The sequence below is a fragment of the Anabrus simplex genome, chromosome 3, assembly GCF_040414725.1.
Source record: "Anabrus simplex isolate iqAnaSimp1 chromosome 3, ASM4041472v1, whole genome shotgun sequence".
Classification (NCBI taxonomy): Eukaryota; Metazoa; Arthropoda; class Insecta; order Orthoptera; family Tettigoniidae; genus Anabrus; species Anabrus simplex.
In genome coordinates, this window is record NC_090267.1 from 334,242,732 (window position 1) to 334,267,469 (window position 24,738).

The 24,738-nt window shown below is 40.9% G+C and overlaps 1 protein-coding gene across 1 annotated transcript; it reads right to left on the reverse strand.

The window, feature by feature from the left end:
- Positions 1–405: 405 nt before the first annotated feature.
- On the reverse strand, positions 406–22,633 carry LOC136866338 (uncharacterized). The gene is made up of 3 exons (XM_067143199.2): positions 22,503–22,633; positions 9,967–10,299; positions 406–851 (listed from the first exon to the last, which is right to left on the reverse strand). Exons 1-3 carry the CDS (start codon positions 22,551–22,553, stop codon positions 516–518), a joined length of 720 nt encoding a protein of 239 aa, XP_066999300.2. The 5' UTR covers positions 22,554–22,633; the 3' UTR covers positions 406–515.
- Positions 22,634–24,738: the final 2,105 nt, after the last annotated feature.

Below are 24,738 nucleotides of genomic sequence, written 5' to 3' on the forward strand. Positions count from 1 at the left end.
GGTTACCGTAAAAGAAGAAAGCCATATAATTTCATCTCACTCCCGACCACGCATCAAGAACGTTACCAAGGGATAGACATACATAACCTTTCATAATTTTATATCTTCATATATTTAATCCCCGAGCCAGAAGAATTGACCATACGCTGTTAAAATTCCCGTTGTGGCTGCGAATCGAAGCCGGGGATCTCTAAAACGAAGCCCACGGCGCTGACCATACGACCAAGGAGTCACACGAGTTGTCGTTTTCATGTTATTTTATATAAATAACCACATCTTGAACTCCAGTTCCGTTAGAAACGCAGTTAGTACATCAATATTCCAGTGACGTTTCTCACTGATTTCTGAAGAACGTGATCGGGTAGTGAGATTATCCGCCACACTAAGCAAGGGAATTACAGACAATTTATTCTTTCATTTTTGTTTTATTTACAAACTAGATAATCCGTTCTCGTGGAATGATTCCTCATTCCAACGAAAGAAAGTTAGAGTTTAGAAAGTTAGATTTATTTTAGTTAATTATTGCCAATCTTCTTCTTGACGCACTGCTCCATCGCCGAAATCTTACTCGTCAGCTGTCCAGGGACGGAGGACGTCTTAGAAGTGACACAGGAGTCTATGTTTTGCTGCAGGTTGTCGACTGATGTGGCCGCCTCAGTCTCCAGTTGTGCTTGCTGTTTACCGTAGTCGGCCTCCTTGCGTCCAGCATCAGCTACAACTTGGCCTCTGCATAGAACGACGTTAGATGACGAGTGACAGTCGTCCCATTTCTTCTTGGCATCCTGCCACGTCGCGCTCACTTCCTTCACCAACTCTTCTTCGCTGGATACAATTTTCTTGGCTTTGTTGTTCTGCGAACATGAAATATTCATACATATTGCTGTAAGAATTTAGAATTAAAATCTACACTGTCTTTATTATAATTACAAAAATAGACTAGAAGTTACATTTAGCAATGGACCCACGGATCGCACACTTCAGCTGCAGGGTTTACTGTATTACTTATTCTTGCGTAAAGTATTTATAATAAATAATAAATTATTATTATCATCATTAAATAATAATAATTGTGTGGCTCCTGCTGCTATGTACGGGCATCTTCATTTGAAGTCATCTAAGCTGCCTGCATGTCAACTTCGATGTTCCATTTTACTCTACCACCGAGCGAATTAGCCGTGCGGTTAGGGTCACGTAGCTGTGAGCTTGCATTCGGGAGATGGTTTGGTCGAATCCCACCGTTGACAGCCTTGAAGATAGTTTTCCGTGGTTACCCATTTTCTCACCAACCAAAATAACGTTTATTAAGCCCACGGCGCTATCCTTTTTTGTCTGCTATTTCCCACCCTTGCGTCGTCGAAAACCTTCGATGTGTTAGTGTGACGTTAAACCACTGTATGTATGTTGGGTATTCATCCCGAAGGCTGGTTTGATCCTCTACATCTCCACAAACAGCTGTCATAGATAGCCTAGGTGTCACTGAAGAGGCCTACTAGGGAAATGAGGAGTGCGGTAGTTTCCCGTTGCTTTCCTCACTGAGCCAAAAGTTGCTATTACATATCAGTCTGCTAAGCCCACTGAAATGCACGCACCAATCGACCCTATGAGTGATATTTTCGCACCATTCATAACAGAGACTCGGTGCATATGGAACGGTATTACTAGAATCGCTCATACCTCGGTCATTTTCATATTGTCGAGGCCAAGGATAAGACTGAGACAGGTCAATGAAAGTAACAAATTTATTCTAGCTCATACTAGAAGACACGGTACAATGTAAACACTACATCCCGCCAGCAAAGGAAGGTTAAACCAATATTTAAAAAAAAAAAAAAATCTACCAGACAGCAAAGTAAACGGGATCTCTGATGACGGATCAGTGGCTGAGTTTTAATTAATTTTATATGGACCCTTTTCCGCCCTTCATTAAACGCGGTTAACACTACCGCATTTGATTTCATAATCTTGGGATCTGGACGCCGACAGTCCAGTACAAATCCACAGATGGAGGTTATAACAATAATTTAATAATTAGTTATATTATTTTTATGTTGCGATCTGTATTAAGTCGCGGTCTAGGAGTAGCGTGTCTGCTTCTAATCCGGAGGCCCCAGGTTTGATTCCCCGCTAGGTCAGGGATATTTACCTGGACCTGAGAGTTGGTTCGAGGTCCACTCAGCTCACGTGATTACAGTTGAGGAGTTATCTCACTGTGATACAGCGACCTGGTCTAGAGGATTCGTCACATTGACCATGCCTCATCTCATAATCTGCACACCTTCGGGCTGAGCAGCGTTCGATTGATAGGCCAAAGACCATCAGGGTTGTAGTGCCATGGGTATTGTTTGGTTTTGTTTGTTTGTATTAAGTCGCACTGACACAGGGAACAAATTAATAATATTGGCTTTACGTCCCACAAACTACTTTTATGATTTTCGGGGACGCCGAGGTGCCGGAATTTAGTCCAGCGGGAATTCTTTAACGTGCCAGTAAATCTATCGACACGATGCTGATGTATCTGAGCACCTTAAAATACCAGCTGAGTGAGCAAGGATCGAACCTGTCAAGTTGGGATCAGAAGGGCAGCGCCTTGACCGTCTGAGCTACTCAGTTTTATGGCAACCATGAAATAAGAAAGGGCTAAGAATGGGAAGGAAGCAACCGTGACATTAATTAAGGTACAGCCCCGACATTTACCTAGTGTGAAAATGGGAAGCCACAGCAAACCATGTTCAGGGCAGCCGACAGTGGGGTTCGAACCTACTCTCTCCCGAATGCAAGCCTACAGTTACGTAGTCCCCCCGCGTAGCCAACTTGCTCGGTTATTAGCCTATTATTATTATTATTATTATTATTATTATTATTATTATTATTATTATTATTATTAACAAACTGTCTTACACGCATTGAAAATGGTTTCTGAGGGAAACGAGGCGAACCTGAGTTTCATAATCCATCGAGTATTGTAATATGATGTTTTCGCACAACGTTACATCTACTTTGAAGGGAAATTGATTTAAATTAAACTGCTGGAGTTCTTTAGATTTGATTGCCAACTGTGCTATACGTCCATTAATATGGCTGCTTTATAGTTATCCATTCGTTTTCCAACAGTAATTTTCAAAGTTACGGCGTCCTGGTTACGGTATATTGGTTACGTCAAATAACAGTGTTGAAAAGCAAGCAATTACAACTCTCTTTTAAGTGTCGTAATGTTAGACTTGCATCTTATATTTGCTAGCTTTGATTCATTCCCCATCTTGGACATACTGTAAATTAGGTATCCAAAAGTCTCCGGGTACACCACAGTACGTGCTCTGTGTGACGTCCGGCTATGCATCCCATGGTATATATGAGCAGGCACAATCCGTCAACATCCTAGAAGTGTTTCCTATCAGAATAAAATGAGTGTGTTTTAACGGGACATGATTGTAAGGGCTCACAAGTTCTAGCATTCTACCGGAGATATTTTACGGGAGTAGCATGTGCCCAAGTCCACTGATAGCGATATTATACCAAGCGGCAATGTCAGATAAACGCTGAACGTAATCATCGCTCTGACAGACCTAAAGAATTAACTGACAGAGCCCGCGAAACTCAATACTGCACTGCACGAATCAATCGTCAGATATCCTAATCAGCAACTGCAGATAACTTCCCTTGCAGGTCAGGGTTGAAAGGACTGGTATTTAAGATCGTGCGGTTGCCATAAACCACTGATCACATGAAGGAACGCGCGATGTCATAGTCTGTAGAGCAGTGAAAGAAGGTTATACGAGGGGATGAGTCACGGTAAATGCAGTGGCACTCAGATGGACCTGGTGGATATCTGGCAAACGGTATTCCTGAGTGTGTTGTGGCGACAGTGACTTTCGGTGGAGGTTGTGTGATGGCCAGGGTCTGTTTTTCGTGGTTTGGGCTTGCACCATTAGTTCTGGCTGATGAAACAATGGATGCTGGTCTTTTGATTTTTGTACACTATTGCATGCTTCCCACACCATGGAAACAATTTGGAACCGGACCTGTTCTGTATCAGCATAATAATTCTGCTGTCCACAAAGCAAGGACCATTGCATCGTGGTTCGAAGAAAGTCAAGTGGATATGCTGAACTGGCCTACTCAAAGTCCCGACCTGAACCCCATTGAACATCTTTGAGATGAACTAGAGCGTTGGTTGCATGCCGGATCAATTCGCCGAATAACCCGGCAACAACTATTAGCTATCTTTCAGAAAAATTGGAAACAATGTTACCTTCACTGTGTCAGAATTTAGTGGAAAGATTTCCGCGAAAATTAGACGCTATAATAGCAGCAAAAGTAGGTCCTACACGCTATTAGTTACATGGCTGGCGTACTTGGAACGAACAGCAAGGGGTGTCCGGAGGCTTTCGTCTACCTAGTGTATCTGGGGATAGGCTGTTAAAATACTTTGTTCTATATATGCTGCATGCCTCTGTCCAGGATGTGTGTTCTTACTTGGGATTGGTAATGCAGATCTTACTTGTAATCAAGTGTGGATCTCTTCTGAACTTACATTAAATATTCATGAGGATTCAATCAATCAAGTGCTAAAGGCAAGGCTTTTACATGTTCTTGTCCTCTACTGCGCTTTTCAGCTACACGTAACTACCAAAACCCACCCACCTCTTAAATTCTTTGAACCGGTTCGACTTTGTGTGGTCGTTTAGCGTGGTTTTTTATTCCAGAGCTTTTCTTACGACATATTGCGCAGTACCCAGACGGCTCATTTAGTATATGTATCCATATATTTATCCTGGACTGCAGTCTGATAGTTCAAACGTAGCGAGTTAGAGTCGAAACCGGAAGTCAGGTGGAGTGACATGTGTGAGAGAGACAGCTAGTAATTTTCCACCGACCGCAAGAAGCTACAAATTTTGAGACAAGCCAGCATTGTACGCACGTGTAAGGGAATATCTCACTACCAGTTTAATCTAGCCAATGAGAAGCTAGGGGTCTGGCTGATTTGAATGTTGGGATGCACGAGGCGATGGATCCAGAATGATCTACTTCATTGTGACAGTGCTGAGATAATCGTAATGTGATATTTAAATCCGTTATTTGTAGCTATTCCACAGGTCTTAGTGTGACAAATATCTGCGGAAAATTTATGAAATCTAAGTATTAAAAATTGAAGTCTTAAGCGCTTTTGATAATTAATTATTTGAAATACAGAGCCGTTAATCAGGACCAGAGGTCTGATTGGTTGCTTGTTCAAACGCCAGGGGATTCCCCCTGAGCTAACGACCTCAGAAAGGATATTTAAGCTCACCGCCATGTGAAGCGTTCTCCTTTTGCTACTTGTTTGTGCTGTGAGAAGTGTGCGTGACCGTGAGCCGGCTGCCACGTGGGCAGAATTTTCTTTGTGTGGTCAGACAGATCAGTAAGAGTATTAATTTTCGCGAGTGAACTGTGAATTATTTTAAAGCAATTGCATTCATTTGCCAAGTACGGGATGGCACTATTTCTTGTAATAACTTTGGAAACAATTAACTATTTTACCGCAAACTGATAATAAAGCGCGAGAGACGCTTGCATATATTATCATCGGTCGGGTCGCGATTGCGTGATAAACTGTTCGAGTGCGATTCGTAAAACGTTGTGCCGCTATCCTGGACAAGCGTTGAATCTCAGACGTTTTAAATTTAATAATGTGCTAACATTAACTTATGCAGATAGGCTTAGCTATTTACAGCCTGTATCGGTTCAATTCTGTGCACCAAGCACGTATAGCGGTGAAGAGGAACTAACTGTATATATATATATATGCAGTGCTACAGGAACGTGCTTGATGAAGATCTCTACACCAAGAAAAGAACCCAGGACTGATCTGCGTGTGCCACATGTGATAATCATGGAGTGAGGAGTCCAGACACAGCGATAATGTGAATCGCTGCCGGCGTCATGTGACCTGTAGAAGATCAATGGCATGATATCTTTTTAATTGTATGATTTATGATACACATTAAATGCTAGTGAGAATTAGGTTAGGGTTTTAATGTAATTTTCAGCCAGTGGGCGTTTGATTATTTTGCATTTTATTAACTGTAAATACGGACAGCGTTGGAGCCCATGATTTCTTTATTATATTTTGTATATAGCTGGATAGTTGGGAACCGAGGAAATTGTAGGTACATTTTGTATATTGTATGTGTTTTGTGTATGGCTATGTATTTGTGTTTCTGTGTTCTACGAGTGAAGGCTTAGATAGTTGCAATTATCAGAATATTTAAGAGTAACACACTTGCTGCGTTGATATTAATTTCAGTTAGTAATTACAGAAGACAGATTCAGCTAGGATGTTTTGTTTACATGTGCTTTCAGTGTCTACAAGAAGGAAGGTGTTGCATGCCCGCCGTTGTTTCTTAACCAAGGTCATTAAATTATATTGGGTGCTTGTTTGGGAAAAGGTTAAGCAGGACGTTGAACCGTGGATTGTTATTGAAGGGCTTATGATAGTGCACGTTGGTTGAGAATGAAATGCAAGCTGATTTATAAGTGAATTTAAGGGTACGTGCGATGTGCACGCTTGCCATTGTTGTATTAAATATAAGAGGCTAGAGTTAGCCAGTATTTAAACGGGGGTAGATATTATTGAAATGCTAAAAGAAGCCGTGAAAGATTTGTCAGGCAATGAGAATATGTGTATTTAATACAGAGTTTAGTCTCCGCGCAATATGTGTGTGTTAATACAAGCCCACGGGAGAGGCTGGTGATGGATCAGCACGCTGGCGAACTATTCAATCAGAGAAATATTAGCCCGGGTGTGAAATGAAAGGTCGCTTCCGTTGCTATGACCATATCCCAAGTAGCTAACCCAGTCTGAAGTGTAGATTTGTTTTTAACACTTTCAGCTGTTTGCCCAGCAGGTGGATTGATAAGCAGAGACGACGGTGGGCGTTGCTTTACGCTCACATGCAGTTGGATGATACGAGAATATTGCCCTTTGCCTTCTTATTGTGCACTGTGTTATTTTTGCCTTGTTTTTATTTTCAGGATTGTCTATTCGTTATATGTGCTGAAATTTATGTTGTCTTGTTGGTAAATTGGGGATACAACCCGTAAGTTGTTTTGATGATTGATGGTTTTTCTAGTCCTGTTTAGATCTTTGCTGAGAACCGGATTTCACTTGTAGAATCAGTGTTAGTGGATACGTTATAGTTGATCAACCTTGTTCCAGTGTATATTATTTGATTCTTATTACCGTACTTAAGGATGCATATATTAGATAGTTGAACTTCACTAGTATTTGATCGTATATCGTAAGTTCATGTTAAGCGCATTCGATCGTGGTTAGGCCACTAGACATTACCATTTAACGGAAGCATGTTCACAACCGAACTAAGTTACTCCATAAACTTAGTTTGTTTTCGTTGTGACTCCATATAACCCAACAATATTGATTTATCATTTTTTACTTGAGATGACGTACTTTTTCATTTAATTTTGTAATATTTTTTGAATGTTTTCCGAGTCAGTTTGTTTTGTAATCATTTTATTCAGTTTATGATGTCATTTTATATGGATCGTTATTTTGAAGCCGATTTGAGGCCATTTATATTTGCATTTCCATTTTGATTTTGATTTTTGTGTTAGTTTGGATCGTTCATTTTCTTTAACAAATCCATCTTATCCTTTATATGTGTTTCTCATTCGACAAACCTCCAATATTCCTGTCATTATACTTAGATATAAGTTTGAAGTTCGGCTTTATTTCTACCCACGACAACCTAATCCACTCTCTACCCACTTGAACTTAGTCGGATTTTTCAGACAGGAAATGGAGGCATCGTCCTAGATGGTCCTTACCCCTATGGTACGGTGCAATATTACCCTTATATCAGGATGCTTTCCATTTAAGTGAACTATTTCAGGAAATATTACGAAGTAGAATTGTACCAATCACCGTTATCTACGTGATTTCTGAACCTTCGATGAATCAGGTTTGTAATCCCATCTGGCCCACATGAGCGTGCTGGTTAGTTAAAAAATCAGTTAGATTCATTTGCCGTGTCAAAGTTGTACGTTAGGTCAGTTTCTCTTCAAAGTTATGTGGTATCAAACATTACCTAACGATTCAATTTTCACAAATTAAATGTTTGGGAGAAACACTCGCAAAAATGTTCTCCTTCCGTTACAACAACACTAACAAACATAAAACAGGGAAGAAAAATGAAGTTCCGGAAAATCAACATGATAAATACTCGGCCTGTTCTCGAACACGTTCTCATTTGTTCGGGATCACCATTAGGACAGGTCTGCTTTAGCTTAGACCTACATTTTTGTACCTTCGATATTATGACGATATGTTCTGGTTTCGTCGGATTTCAGTTGAGAATGACATTCATGAGATTTGTTATCAAAACGAATGCTTACTATTTTTTTAGTCATTTTCGGGTTTACCTGGATGCTTCTCATATGACATTCGAGAAAACTGATGTATTAGATACCATTCGACACTTCCTTCCTGGTTTTCTTTGGCAATTGGTTGGAGCAAAGAACATTCCAACAACTTAAATTGTCAAGGGGGGGGGGGGGATACAGATCCCTGCTTCCAAACCCCCCAGCGTTCCTCAAACCGTTATCCAAAAAAGATGCAGTGTGAGAGATGCATTGTTCGGGTCTCGTGACTGTTCAGTTCCCTAAAATGTGTGCATTATAAAAATTATATTTAGAAAATAATAAAAATAAGTTCCATAAAAATAATCAGTTCCTTCATAACGTATAATTATGCAATCGCATGCGGCGTTTGTCCCGAAAGGCGATCCACGTATTTTATCATCGTCTCTATGATGTTACTATGTATTTCATCGGACGCAGAGACCTCCTTCCACTAGCCAAGTTCAAATTCTGACATTTATCTCAAGATATTTAATATTGGTCTACTTTACCCCGGAATAATTTATTTCGTTAGCGTCACACTGAACCTCCCCCTAAAAGTTATTATGTAACTATACTGAGACCTTCTTAAAGCCACCCTTTTTTACTTGACCTTTGTTTAAGTTACATTATCAGTGACACACTGGGTCGTCCCATTTAGGAAGACATTTACAAGCTGACATTTCGTGCAAGTGGCCCACAAATATCCATTTCATCCTATTTTTTAACACACCTTGTCAGCCACGTTCTACAGGAGGTCCATTCTGATAGCTCCTTCAATTCTATCTACGAAGACATGGTCTCCTTTATCCCTGTTTGATTTACCTCGTCGGTGTCACACCGAATCACCTCCTCCAGAATAGTATTGCTGACACCTGCTACAAGCTGACATTTCGTGCAAGTGGCCCACAAATATTCTTTTCATCCTAATTTTTAACACACCTTGTCAGCCACGTTCTACAGGAGGTCCATTCTGATGGCTCCTTCAATTCTATCTACGAAGACATGGTCTCATTTATCCCTGTTTGATTTACCTCGTCGGTGTCACACCGAATCACCTCCTCACGGATAGTATTGCTGACACCTGCTACAACCTGCCCATGGTGTCCAACCTTATTCCAACTCAAACTACACTTCTATCACATGCTGGCATCTGTTACAAGTGGTCAATTATGTCTAACCTTACTCCAACTTGAACTACACTTCAATCACATACTGAGTCGTCATATTAACAAAGATAACACATGCTTCAAGTGGCCCATTATGTCTAAACTTATTCCAGCTTAAACTATATATCAATCAAATACTGAGTCGCCTCCTTCAGTATAATACTAACCATGATGACACCTACTACAAGGACCCAATGGTGTTTAATCTTACTGCTATTTAAACTTCAAGTCAATTACACACAGAGTCACATGCTTCAGGGCAATGGTAACCATGCTGGTACTTGCTACACGTAGCCCGCGAAGTCTAACCTTACTTCTACTTAAACCACACTTCAATCGTATACTGACTCGCCTCATTCAGGGCAGTGTTAACAACGTTTCATTATAGTCCATGCCCACTTACCTCATCAGTTACACACTGAGTCGCCCCCTGAAGAAGGGAGTTAGCGAAGCTGTCTCCACCATCGGATACGTCCTTCAAGCAGTCTTTGATGTCTACCTTCGCCTGGTCCGCTTGTTTTTGGAGCTTATCGACTTCTTTCTGGATGTCACTTTTAATGTTGTTCCTCGTCTGATCTATCTTGGCATTTTCTGTCTTGGTTACCTCATTAATCGACGCTGTGATCTTGTTCTCCGAATTTTTCAGAGCGTCGATTGTCTTCTGCATCCATTTCTGCACATTCGCCCATTGAGTATCGGGAACATTCTGGGTCCTGCCCGCACCTTGGGCTGACACCTGTAAAAAGATTGTCTTCATTTCAATTGTGACACAATATTGATGGCCGGAGGTGCACATGGCCCTGAGGTTCACTCAGTCTACACCAAAAATGAGTACCAGGTTAATTCCTGGGGCAAAGGAGGCCGGACCTAGAGCTAACCACTCTACCCCATCAAGTGCCGAGTTTACGGATAGTGGAAGCCTTCACCTTCCTCCCCTCCAAGGGCCTTCATGGTCTGTACGGAGATGTCTGCTTTGCTATTATTGTACAATATTAATGGAGGAAAACATGCATTATTGTAGCTGGAGAATAACTGGTCAAATATGATTCTGGTGAATAATACTTAATGGGGAAAGGTAGAAAATCTTGCACTGAACCACATTATTGAGTACTCAGCAATTCTATTCCTTGTGAAGTGTCTTCAAATAGTAGTCGACTTTAGGTTTAGAACTCTTGTGGACAGTTAGTCAGGACTGTCTCCAACTGATCTAAGGAAGGATTCATGCAGCTACTGGCCACTGCGGAATGAGAAACCTCAACATGCAAGTTGCTTATATTTAATACGTGCACCTACATCACATTCTGGCTATTACTCGTATATAAAGACGTGTTCTAACCCAAAAAATGCGCAACATTTTATATGTACAAAGGAGAATGTGCGTGCTTGCAATACATCATCCTGGACAGTTGAGTATTATTACAACAAAATTAAAACAAGAACATGGTTTTTCTATTGTTTTTCCATCTGGTTGACACAGAATGTTTAAAAGCTTGAATTTTGTATAGAAAGGTAATTGAATCTAAGCAAGCATAGAGAAAGACCTTCAAACAGGGAACCATTCGCACTGATTTTATACAATCAGTGTGTCATATTGAAAAGTAGAATTTCAAGCGAGGAACTCCAACTTTGAACTTCATTTTGGAAAGGATAACAACGTTTCGAGGATCATCAATCCCTCCAACTGATCTAAGAAAGGGTTCAAGCAGCTGATGGCCACTATGGAATGTTAAGCGCTCTACATGCACGTTGCTCTTATCTATGGCATAAACCTACATCACATGCGAGAAACGTAAAGTGAATCTCCGTCTGAAGAGGGATAAAGTAATCCAAGACTTTTCGTACTAATTTGCTGGAGATAATTGTAAATTTTTAAAACATGGAGGTAAAGTGTTGTTTATCTCAGAACACTGAAGAACATGAACACTCCCTTGGACTGAAATGTGGTAGTACCCTCTGTAATTAAGTGTACGGTTCCAAATACTAAACATTTAAAAGTCATCTTGACTTTGAATTGAAAAATGCTTTCTGATAATGCCTGATTTTTGAGATGATAAAATAATATTTAAAAGAAATGATAGATTGTGCGTTAAGGTTTGTTCGCACTAGACCAAAGGCGCAGTGGTATGTCAGGAAAATCTGCAATCACGAGTACTTCCCTCGTTTCAGAGGAGACACAATACAAATACAGGAAAACATTAACTTTTTGTGTGGATGTGTAGCTGAAGCATCAATGAAGAAATACAATTTAGTGAATAATACTCAATGGGAACGATAGACAATCTTGTTAGGAAACACATCAGCTTGTACATAATAATACGTTCCTTGTGGAGTGTCCTGAAATAATCGTTGGTGTTAGGTCAAGGAATAACTTGTGATTGGTGTGAAGGAATAACCCGTTGACGAAGTTGTGAACAGTGGATCAGCGAAAACTAAATATAATGTCTAGAGTTACCACCGTCCCGTATTTCTAAACATGTTAAATTATCCCTCCCGGGACAATATTTGTTCCTGAAATGTGCTTTCAGTTCATTAAAATGTATTATAACTACGAAAGTATTCGATTGTTTCGATAATCGATAACACTACGTTTGCCGATGTTGCCATCTAGGTTAGAAATTTACAACCTGGATTGATAATATGCCAAAAACTTTGTGCTGGCAGCATTGCTTACCACGGTGATTTTTCTGAAGTAGGTATATAAAATTCAGATTAGCGCATCAGTCCTTGCCGAAATTTTGTGAAAATGGACGCAGAAAATTATTATAGTACTTATTGTTCTAAGAAAAGGCAGTCGAAATCAAGAAGTAGCCTACATTAAAAACTAAGAATTGTTTTTGTGGGCAATAAAATCATCGATGTTTTCGTAGGCTCACAAGTAAAATATTAGTTTGACTATGTTTTTCAAAACAAGAGACGACTTGTTGTAAAAATGTCCAAACCAAACCAAACCAAACCAAACCCCATGGTACAACACCCCCGAAGGGCAATGTCCTACTAAGCGACCGCTGCTCAGCCCGAAGGCCTGCAGATTTTATGTCGTGTGGTTAGCACGACGAATTCTCTCTGCCGTTATTCTTGGCTTCCTAGAACGGGACAAAAATGTCCTCTTTCGTATTTTCTATTTCTTCTTGGTGTTTTTCTTCTTCTCTTTTTATTCATTTGCCATAATCGGTCCCCTGGACGTTGCCAATCACTGTGGCGTAAAATATTCTGTCTTGTGAGAGGTGGAAAAGGCTTTGGGTAGTGTTGACCACCATCCATTCTTTGATGTCCTCCAGCCAATTTCTTCTCTTGCGACCAACAGCACGCTTGCTCTCAGTTCTTCCTTACAATATTACTTGCAGAAGGTAGTACTTGCTCCCAGTTATAATATGCCCAAAGTACTGTATCTTCCATTGCTTGATCAAAGACACAAGTTCACGGCCTCCTTTTGCTCTTTTAAGGACATCAGTCGTTCTCAGTCTTTTTGTTAATGATGACGAAGCATTCCTCGGTGGACCATGTTTTCGAAAGCTTCCAGTCGCCTTATGGAGTTAGATTTCAAAGTCCAGGTCTCAACAGCATGGAGCAGCACCGACCAACAGCAGCTTTCAGCTATTTGTTGACGTACTTATAGACTGAGGATATCATTGTCTTGTTGAAGCTAGTTCTTGCTGCTTCGATTCAGCAGCTCATTTCTTTCTCAGCGTATAGGATTCGGTTTAACTGCAACGAAACCTTTTGGTGTAGTTATGACTAAATACCATGAATTATTTGCATCATTGGTGTTCAAGTCCCCATTTCATTCCAGCCAGGTTAACCTAGTTCAGTGTCTTATGCGCACCTTAACGAATTTACTACTGTACCACTGATCTCCACAGCAGTCTATGAATCAATGACAGCTTATTTGTGTATTCGATCTAAATATAAATACAGTAGAGGAAGATACAGCATGCAGAGTATGTACCCTTGACGAACACCTCCCGGATACCGGCGAAATTGAATTTCGGCCTTCTGTTTCCAATAGATTTTTGATTATTCGAATGTCCTTGTCATCCAGGTTGATTTCATGAAAGATTTTCACCGGTCTTGAACGCTGTATTACTCTAATGTCGTATATTTATTAATTGAAAATGTAAAATTAGGTCTGTATAATAAAACGCATTCTATATGTAAGAGAAGAAGAGGGACTGAATTATGGCTCATTTTAAATTTTGCTGTGTCCCTGAAAATTCTACTATGTCCCTGTTTCTCGTTCTTCACCTGTCGGGGTGGTCACCCTAATAACATCGGCAGTTATAGAAACAATATTACCGAGCAAGTGATCTCGCAGTAAGAGTCACGTAGCTATCACCTTGCATTCCGGGGATAGCGCGTTCGAACCCCACTGTCGTCAGCCCTGAAGATGGATTTCAATGGTTTTCCATTTTCACACCAGGCATAAACCTGTATCTGTGTCGGTGCGACGTAAAGCAAAATTGTAGAAAAGTAAATAATAATATGTTTACATATACCTTATATATGTTAGTGCTTGATAACATGAGGTGTGTCACCTTTTAGTGTTGTCTACCCTCTTAGTCCTGTTTATTGATACGGGTCGGGGATGAGGTGAAATGAATTTATATGGCATACTTGTACAGCCAGTTGCCCTTCCTGGCTCTAACAGATGAAGATGAAATGAATGTGGGTAAGGAGGCTTATTTATTTATTGTATGGCTTGTAGTGCCGGGAGAGTCGGAGGATATGTTCGGCTCGCCTGGGTTGATGATAATAACGATGATTATGAGGAGGAGGAAGTAGGGAGAGGTTGAAAGCCGGTGTTGGCACGTACCCTACTCCTGTCGAATAGCACCAAGGGGTCTGCTCAAGGTTTAACCTCCCCATCCGACGGACGAATCAGCATCAACAGCGCCATATGTCCTCACTCCATATGAGCACTCGACTCTCCTGTTCCATGTAATTTCCACTGTGCCTTTACCTCATAGGGGAGGGCACATAGGAGAGTAATGTCGCCCATGGTGCGTCTAAGCGCTCCTTTTTACGACAGTACTACGTGAACAAGTATCCGGGGCCGGTACGTTGTAAGCCTGCACCCCGGGTAATAAGTAAACTTGGGCCATGAATGGCTCATTTAGAAGTGTTCTGATTTCTCAGAATTTAAGTAGAGTCGATCACGTTTCGCTAATCATTGTGGTGACACAGCAAGTATTGTTTACGCTCGAACTTGGTCAGTAGGAAGGTTGCGGAGGTGGTCACCACATCCTGTGAGTGACCACGCCCGATGTTGCTTAACCCTCAAACACACGCGTATGGGGTGGAATCCACCCCAGGTCATTTTATTTCCTAGTGAAATGTACAAATAACTTGTCTGTGCTCTCCCCACTCTTGTAACTTTCTGTCTGGATCCCTGCAGAAATAATCATTCATACATAATCTATCTTAAAATCTCCAATTAATACAGTAATTCATATTTTACAATACAATGATATGTGGGGTGGAAAGCACCCCCACGCGTGTGTCTGCGTCCTAAGATCTGGCGCGTGTACTTGAGGGTAACTGTTTTGTTACAGTTTTAAGACGTGGACCAGTACTTGGTCACCATCACACCGTACCTCGTCTCCGGTACCAGTGCTTCATCAATTTATTTGAGTAGGCTTTTTGTTTAGGAAGTGAGGTGTAGTGATTAGAAGTGGTAAGAAAGTGAGATTTTCTTGGTGGTCATAGGGTGGGGCGGGTTCTTGGCGGGGTTATCCAGGATCTCAGCTACTCAATCCACCGAGATGGCCCTGGATATAAGGAGCTTGGCTTTGGATAAGGGTTAGTAATAGTGGGAGTAAGGTGTTTGTTGCTTGGTTATGTTGAAAAAGGTTGGGGAGTTGAGGGGGTGGGAGTGGGGGTAACTTGGCGTGGTTCCTGTTTGTGGACATGAGGGAGTGGGGAGTAATGGGGAAGGTGTTTTAGTGGCTAGTGGTGACTTGGTTTGTAGGAATTTCTTCTGTTTGGAGATCACAGCTTTTTTGCAGTAGGGGCATCCAGGGAAGGAGGCCGCATGATTACCGTTGCATTTTGCGCATTTTGCCTGGTCTCTGGGTACATTGCATTCCGTGTGGCGGTGGGGACCGCCGCACCTGTTACAGCGTGTTTTGTTCTTGCATCTTGCAGCATGGTGGTCCAGCTTGTGACATAATATACTGTAGTGAGGGTTGGATCAGGAGGAGGTGGATTAGGTGGGGCACTGGTTGCCTTGGATTTTCGTTGTTTGCTGGTTGTGTGTTTTTTCTTGGAGGCTACTGATGGAGAAGAAGTTTGCGTAGGGGTGGTGGTAAAGCTGCAGACGGTTTGGATTGATTTGTGAATGTGGGTTTATGGGAGAGAGTGGGGGAGGAGTTGGTGTCGTCTGTAAGTAGGCGTCTTGGTTAACGGGATAAGACTGGATCGAAATATCTTCAGTAGTTGGGATAGCTTGGCTCTGGAAGTCTTGGTTAACGGGATAAGCCTGAATGGAAATATCTTCAGTAGTTGTAGTTGGAGTAGCTTGGCTCTGAAAGTCATCTGCAGGTGTGACAGCTTGTACGGAGGCATGTTGGACTGTAGCTTGATTGGGGTGGGGAATTTAGGTTTGCTGGTTGACGAGCTTGGGTTCAATGGTTATAATCTGATTTGAAGTGTTGTAGATGGGATTTATGATGATTGGAGCAGGGACGTAGCCTTGGATATGTTCAAGTGCTTCGAGTATGTCGGGGACGGAATTATTACGGCGAGGGGTAACCATAAGAAGGTTGTTATGCGTTCCACATGAGCACTGCGGAGAGGTTTGGAATTTATCCAGGGTTTTTTTTTTTTTTTTTTTTTTTTTTTTTTTTTTTTTTTTTTTTGCTATTGGCTTTACGTCGCACCGACACAGATATGTCTTATGGCGACGATGGGACAGGAAAGGGCTAGGACTGGGAAGTAAGCGGCCGTGGCCTTAATTCAGGTACAGCCCCAGCATTTGCCTGGTGTGAAAATGGGAAACCACGGAAAACCATCTGCAGGGCTGCCGACAGTGGGGTACGAACCTACTATCTCCCGAATACTGGATACTGGCCGCACTTAAGCGACTGCAGCTATCGAGTTCGGTCCCCCTCCAGGTTTTTGGCTGGCAATGTACTGATTAAAAATTGCATACCACTACCTCCCCTAACCTACCGGCTAACATTCTCATGGTGGCGTTTTCTTCAACCGACAGGACTCGAACCGGCTAACAACGGTATCAGACCATATATATTTCAACGCCTTAACGATCATGGCCATCAGGCGGGGCCCGTAAAGAGGTGGAAGGAATAGACTGTGGCCTATGAATAGAAACTATTCCGGCATTTGTCTGGAAGTGAATATGAAAAGCACAGAAAACCATTCTCAGGACAGCCGCCGATGGGGTTCAAACCCACGCGTCTCCCGAATGCAGAGTTTGGCTCCATAGCCGCAGTGCATTAACACGCGCGGCCACTTAGCTCGGTGTGTGTCTCCTTTTAGCAGCAGGTTCCAAAGCATGATTTTAAATAAAGAATCAGGATCTTCATCTTCTGAAAGCCGTGCCTCTGCTTCAGTTCCGCACGCTTGAGCGTTTCTCCGCCCACCATCCGTTCAGTCGTGCTTGCCCTCACAAGCAAAGTTCACGGAAGACGGAAGGTAGACCCCACCTTGCGAGCCACTGGCGAAGTGTTTTATTTGAGTTTAATGAGTGTGATCAACGAAGAACTGCTGACTGAAGTCGTAAAAAGACATCCTGATATCATGAAATGGGAAGGAGAAGATCAAGTCAATCGGCAAGAATTGATAATGAGACACCAACTCTGCCCGCGCTTTCTATGCAAAGAAAGAGAGAAAGCCCGCGGATTACCGGCAATAAACAGTTAGACAATAAACTGGAATAAACAGATCTTAGTCCTCTGCTGCAAATTGGATTGAAATCTAAAATGAATACTCTAGTGACGGAATATGACAGACGGGTTTATAGTAATATACCATTCTAATTACTTTTACCATGTACTAATATTGTTAAATAAAATATGAAAGGAAATCAATAGTTACTTCATTGTTACCGCTAGTCGCTCACCAGATGATATTGGTTTTCTGAAATTCGATTTTTTGAGGGGTAGAACGCTTAGCAACTCAAACACTTGGAGACTGATATTCTGAAATATTTAAAGAAGTTGTCCTCATCAAGTAGCAAGTCTGGAAAGTGAAGGTAATATTCACCACACTATTCCCTTTTTTAAATGTATTTCATGTATACAAAATCTTCTCTTTTCTCTCTTCTTCTTCGCAGTCTATGATTTCTCTGTGTTCGGACGAAGAGCTCGACATTACTACAGGCGCTGTTCCTGGCCGGGTTCACTGACAGCTTCCGAAAGAGATGGAATGTACGTGCGGCAGACGAACTGATGCGAACGGATACGCGGGAAACTGAACTGAACGGAACCGAGCGGGACTGATGCAATGTACTCCGTGCTTTAGAAGCAACCATGTTTTCTTTGTGGTTTTTACACTAGGGGAGAATAAGTTGATGGTATCCCATTGTCTTTCACATCGCAGTTTTACTGGCATTCAGGTCGTCCCGATAGTGCCAGTAAACGTTGAGTCACAGTCTGTTTCTGACCGTGCTTCAGCTGCACTCTAGTGATACTGGTAGCGCTGCTTCCACTACCTCGAAGAATGGTTCTTCCGGCTTGACGGCTTCTGAGACTGTAGTCTTCTTCTATCACCAAAACCGCTGATCCTCTTCACTTCTTTGATCTGAAGCCTCTGCCTGGAGAGCAGACGCTGTGTGATGGGTTACTGAGTTATTTCCTCCACTGAGGGGTCCATTCCCCCACGAAACGGGCTTATTTGCGCCCTAAGCCGTTGACCTCCTTAGAGAGACGAGTTATCAACCGCCGCTCGACACTCGGCGTTGAGTCACTGGCTGTAAAGTCCACTCCTTTACAGCAGTGGGAAACCCGGTCAAACCAGTAGTAAAGAGTATCTTTATAACATAAAATTAATAACATTACTAATTTTGTAATGCGTGTTTGATTCCCGGCCCCCTCTGGTTGTAATTCAGGGAACATACTAGGACGACCAACGCATGAGAGAGAGAGAGAGAGAGAGAGAGAGAGAGAGAAACTCAGCTCTTTGTTGAAATTTGTTGGCTTTAGGGACATCTGCAGAGTAACGACAGGAATCCTGGTATGTAATCATTTTATAAAACACAGAGTGCACTCTATTGGCTAATGTAGGAAACCGTCTAACCATTTTATAACTTAGAAACAATTGTAGAGAATAGCCTGTCCTCAGTTATATCCGGATGATGATGATGATAATAATAATAATCATCATCATCATCATCATCTATGACATCATCTACCATTAGGTCATTATGTGTCAGCTCAGTTACTACCAGATGCCACAGAAACCAGGTTAATTTGTTGGGATAAACACCGAAAGTGTAGCCAGAGCCATTTTACCACTTTCAGGTCTAAGCCCATATTTTGTACTTGTCTCCAGAATCCAAGCAATTTTGGTCATTTCAAAAAAGCTCCTATCTTTTAACTACTCAGTGGATTTTCGCCTGCAATACATCATCTAAAAGGCGTAGTCTTCTACGTTTATACCCTACTTAAATCTTCCAAATAAACTGAATAGTTCTACATCACTATCACTACGTTAACGAAAAAATCAACCTACTTGTTTCTCTATTAATTTGAAAATACCAATGAAATAAGTGACACAAACTACACATTAACTAATTTGTGCTATCTATTAACTAATTCACTAGCTAGTTGGCTACGCGGTTTAAGGCGTGTAGCCGTGAGCTCGCATTCAGAAGGTAGTGTGCTCGAGGCCCTTGTTGGCAGCCCTGAAGATAGTATTCATTGGTTTCCCATTCTCACATCAGGCTATTGCTGGAGCTGTACCTTAATTAACACCACGTTGCTGACTTCCCACTCCTAACCCCGTCCTATCCCATTGTTGGCATGACACCTGTCTGCGTCTGTGCAACGTTAACCAAATAGCAAAAAATTAAAAAAAAGCTACCATATCGTTTCTTGGTATGGTAAATTGTATCCCTTATCGATAATGTCATTTCATTATAAAGCCTAGGCCTAAACTTTCAAAAGTTAGACTCAAACCACTATCGGAGAAAAAAAGGACAAGGGAATGGAGTTCAGATATCAGATATTTTAGAAAACTTCAATGATGATGATTATTTTGATTGAACATTGTCGTTGTTATTTTATTATGATTGATTGATTGATTGATTGATTGATTGATTGATTGATTGATTGATTGATTGATTGATTGATTGATTGATTGATTGATTGATTGATTGATTGATTGATTGATTGATTGATTGATTGATTGATTGATTGATTGATTGATTGATTGATTGATTGATTGATTGATTGATTGATTGATTGATTGATTGATTGATTGATTGATTGATTGTTCAGTATTGGAGTCTATTTATCGAATTTCGAAATGAGGGTGGCGGTGTCTTCTCCTTTAATATCATAGAGTTCCATAAAAGTATATAGATTTTCTATGCATATTAAGATTATGACACTATGTCTGCAGCCACAGACTAGCGGTAATTTTCATATTATACTGGCTACATATATTCAAGCTCGAAGATATTAGACTTTACGGTTTCAGCATAGTCTGCCATTAAGTCGTTGGCATAGGGAAAACTGCTCACTATAATTTCACCAAGCTGAATCTCTGCCTGTTACTCTATACCTTTTAGTATATGATCCTTGTGAAGGACTACAGCCTTATCTAATCCCTGCTTGTCAATTTCGACATTCCATTTTACTTTACCAGGGCAGAGAATAGGACCACTGTTGACGTCACTGGCTGAGATTTAATTAATTTTATCAGATAAGCCCGAAACGTGTCTCCAGTGACCTTTTACATGCCGAAGTCATACGACATGGAGCGTCGAATGGCCTTTTCTCCGTCCTTCAAAAATTCCACTGCCTGCCATATGTGAACCCATGATCCAAGGATCTAGTAGTAGCGAAAACTCTACCAATGATCAACGGAGGGAGCTATTAGTTGTATACATTTGTAAGATATATATATATATATATTTTTTTTTTCTTTCTTGTTTTTGGAGTGCTGTTAGACATGGCTTGATTGATATTCTTTCTGTGTCGCTTTCGCGAACATTAGGAGCTCGAGGGATAAATAAATAAATAAATAAATAAATAAATAAATAAATAATCATTTGAAGAAATGGGCTATCAAAGTCAGAACATTTGTATCTTGCAAAAAGTGTCAATACTGTAGACCAGCCATGTGTAACAGCCGGGCCTTAGACCACTGAACGCTGTTATCCGACCCACCTAATCAGTTATTAAAAATGTGCTTCGTACGTAATTTGTTAAACTGAACTGTTTATTTTCGATAGCGCATAGTAGAACTTTTCTCTCTCGATTTGGCAACGCTGTTAAGGCAAACCCTAACACTAACGCTAGCCTTCCCTCATAAAACGGATTAAATCCAAAGAAAGAGTAAGGATAACAGATCTGTATCTAGAAAACATCTTCCGCTTTGGAACATCCAGTGTACCACCCAGCACTGAGAGACAGGTTCAGAAACATGAAGGGCTTTCAATCAATCAATCAATCAATCAATCAATCAATCAATCAATCAATCAATCAATCAATCAATCAATCAATCAATCACTAGTGATCTGCATTCAGGGCAGTCGCCCAGGTGGCAGATTCCCTATCTGTTGTTTTCCTAGACTTTTCTGAAATGATCGCAAAGAAATTGGAAAATTATTGAACATTTCCCTTGGTAAGTTATTCCAATCCCTAACTCCCCTTCCTATAAACGAATATTTGCCCCAATTTGACCTCTTGATTTCCAACTTTATCTTCGTATTGTGATCTTTCCTACTTTTAAAGACACCACTCAAACTTATTCGTCTACTGATGTCCTCCCACGCCATCTCTCCTCTGACAGCTCGGAACATACCATTTAATCGAGCAGCTCGTCTCCTTTCTCCCAAATCTTCCTAACCCAAACTTTGCAACATTTTCTCACTAAAATGACGTGTAAATACATATTTGTGCTTTTCTTTAGTAGGTAAATATTTTAGTTACCATTATAACACCCTTTTGTATTGTAGTGGTGGTTATGTACGATGAAATAATTTCTTCATGGAATGTGGCTATTCATTTCTTGGGAAAATATCATACATTGTCTCGTACGGCCCGCGATGCGAGTAAATCTGTAAAGCTGTTCCAACTTGCACACGACTGCTGTAGACAAAAAGTCAATGTTTCAGCATTCCGCGGGATCTCCTTTGTTTGGTATGCAATGAACATTTCGAATGATGTGTACAATCGTTAATATTGCACATTGTATCTATACGAGTATTAAGTTGAGGTTAAATTCTATTATTTAGAATATGGAAAATGTTTGTTCTTATGTTGCTGAAGAGAAAGAACATAATCTAGCATATTTTATGCGTATGTCTTCTATCGAAGTGGAAGACATCTTTTCTGATACTGATTCTGTTGCAGAAGTCGATAAAGAAAGATGTAACTGTGTCTCTTGCCCCCAGCTGTAAGTTCCACGACTTCAAGATTCTCAGGGATATATTTATTAAGGTAACAAGCGTACACAGATTGTATCTATCCTCTTTATCGGCTGTTGGCCGCGTCACATCCACAGATCTCGAGAATAATATTGTGGTCTTCATACCAGTGAGTGTTTAATCTGTGTCAGTAGTTGTGTACTTTTAATATCTACACTGCTGAGTATTTATAGTAAATTGAGACTATTAAATGGCAAATAAACCATAAGAACATTTGTCTCGTGGAAAGCAGAGAGAATACTTTCAAGAGTTGTTGACTCCGGGATATGAAATCACCCGTGTCCGGAGTGGGTGGAGAGTTCCCCACCGTAATCGTTAGCGGTACTCACCTGGAGGATGAAGAGAGCCCCCAAGACTAAGAGAAAGCTCTTCGTGAACATGACTGTAGACGCAGAGGGATTGTGCCTACTTCCACTTTTATATCCTGAACTTCATCAGCTGGCAATAACCTAACATGTGCTTTCTGCAGGTGTGTCAATATGAGCCAGACGAACAAACATGCATCCATAGCCTTGAACACACCCTCTGTTCTGAACAAGAAGACCATGTCTCAGAAATCCATCTTGCTGAAGTACAGTTCAGTGGCGGCTCGTGATGATAAAAATAGGTGGGGCACGTTCAACATATTAGGAACACTAGGAATCAAATCAATTAAATTAATCTTACCTTTTTATTTCTTGCATATAAAACTGTGATTGTAGGTTCTATTTTTATCTTTGAACACTTGATTTATGCTAAGCTCTGGTCTTGGTCGGCCCATTTCTTTAGCTAATAATCTGTTTTCGTAATTAAGCGAATTTGTTTGTAAGTAGCTCACTTGATTTATTTCAGTGCTATCTAGTAGGCTGTAGGAGAAGTAAGTTCAAAATACGAACTAGCGTTGAAGTGTCACGTCGTAGAAATACTGTGACCGGGTCAATGGAATTTGCCATAACCCCCTTCACCCCTCACAGCTCGCAGAATGAGGGGATGATGTTCAGGTATAAGAACGAGTCGGTCCCATCCAGGATTAGACCTTTACTATGTTGCCTAGTTTAGTCCAGGGCTGCTAGAACAAGAACAACCATGGTAAATCATAGCCTCTTGAACTCACTGAAGATGGTCGTGACACTAATCGTGCACAATGTTGTTCTAATTTTTATAATAGTTTTAATCGGTGGAGGGGCACGTGACCATGTGACCTAAAGGCAGAACCGCGCCTGGTACAGTTAGTTCTTCGCGTTTCATATACTTGAATGGATTCCACTGTTTCTTCTACTCACCAACAGTTGAAGTTATTTCCAAATCTCTCTCTCTCAATATATATATTTGAACGTGTAACACAATATTGTGAGAAAACCGCAATACTAACGCCTATGTGTTATATATCAAAGAAAGGTCTCCATTTCAGGATTACTAGAAAAATATTATTATTTCATTAAGACCTTTATTTGCATAAAATAGTCATTTATTCGAATACTCTGCTTAGGTCGTTGCAGTTAACTGTATTTTCGGTAGGTGGCTCTATAAAAGTTGTATCCGCTGATCTTTCTATGCCAGTCCGACAGAGGGCTCTGCAAAAGTTGTCTACCACCAGTAGCGGCGATTGGGAAATAGAAGTGGGGGGGGGGGCAAAAATGTAAAGACAACGAAGTACCCGAGTTTGTGGGATATAGCGTGAGTAGGGGTGGGGGGAGTATATACGTTATACATTAAAACTGGAAAAGAAAGCTACTAAATGGAATTTCGACAGAGAGGTAAAGATTCTCAGCCTAACAACTTAACTGTGTTGATAATATTTATTTCATATTTTGATTCAATACTATACAATAAAACTTTCACGAGAGGAACAATATTACACATGTATTACAATTAAATAGACGAACGGCGTGATTATATAATTAAAATCATTTAGTATTTGACTAAAAACTAAAAAGCTAACAGACACTAAAGAGACTGCCAGATTAACGAATGCGCGCGTACCCTTCCTCACAGCACATAAAAAGTCTCCACTGACGCTATACAAATCTGTTAAACGCGTGAACGACTTTGTTGCGTATTTCCGCTAAAAATTTCGTTATTAATTAATTCAAGCAAATAATTAGCTAATAAAACAACAGGGCTTGTACAAATTGCTTGTTTTAATAATACCTGTAATTCCTTGTTTCATCCAGCTAATATGGAATACAAATGCAAAGTTTTCTCCACAAAGTAGGGGGGCAACTGCCCCCCTCGCCACCCCCTTTAATCACAGCTACTGTCTACCACCACCGCCGTCTCGATCCTCCTATACTGCATGATCTATGCGAGGCTTTAAGGACTCCGCTAGATGGCAGGCATAGACTCACAATGTTCCAAACTTATTCTAATGACGACAGCCTACAAAACACTATGCAGTATGGTCATATGTTCACTGAAGCTCGTAAATTACATCAGTAATATTAAATATCAGCAGTACTACCTGTATGAAGTCGCAGTTGGCCTCTTCATGCACAATTTACAGATTTTCCTGGACGAAGGCTTGGTGTGATGCCGTACGTTTTGTGTTCTTGCCAACGTAATATCAGTTAATAGAGGTCTCACGAA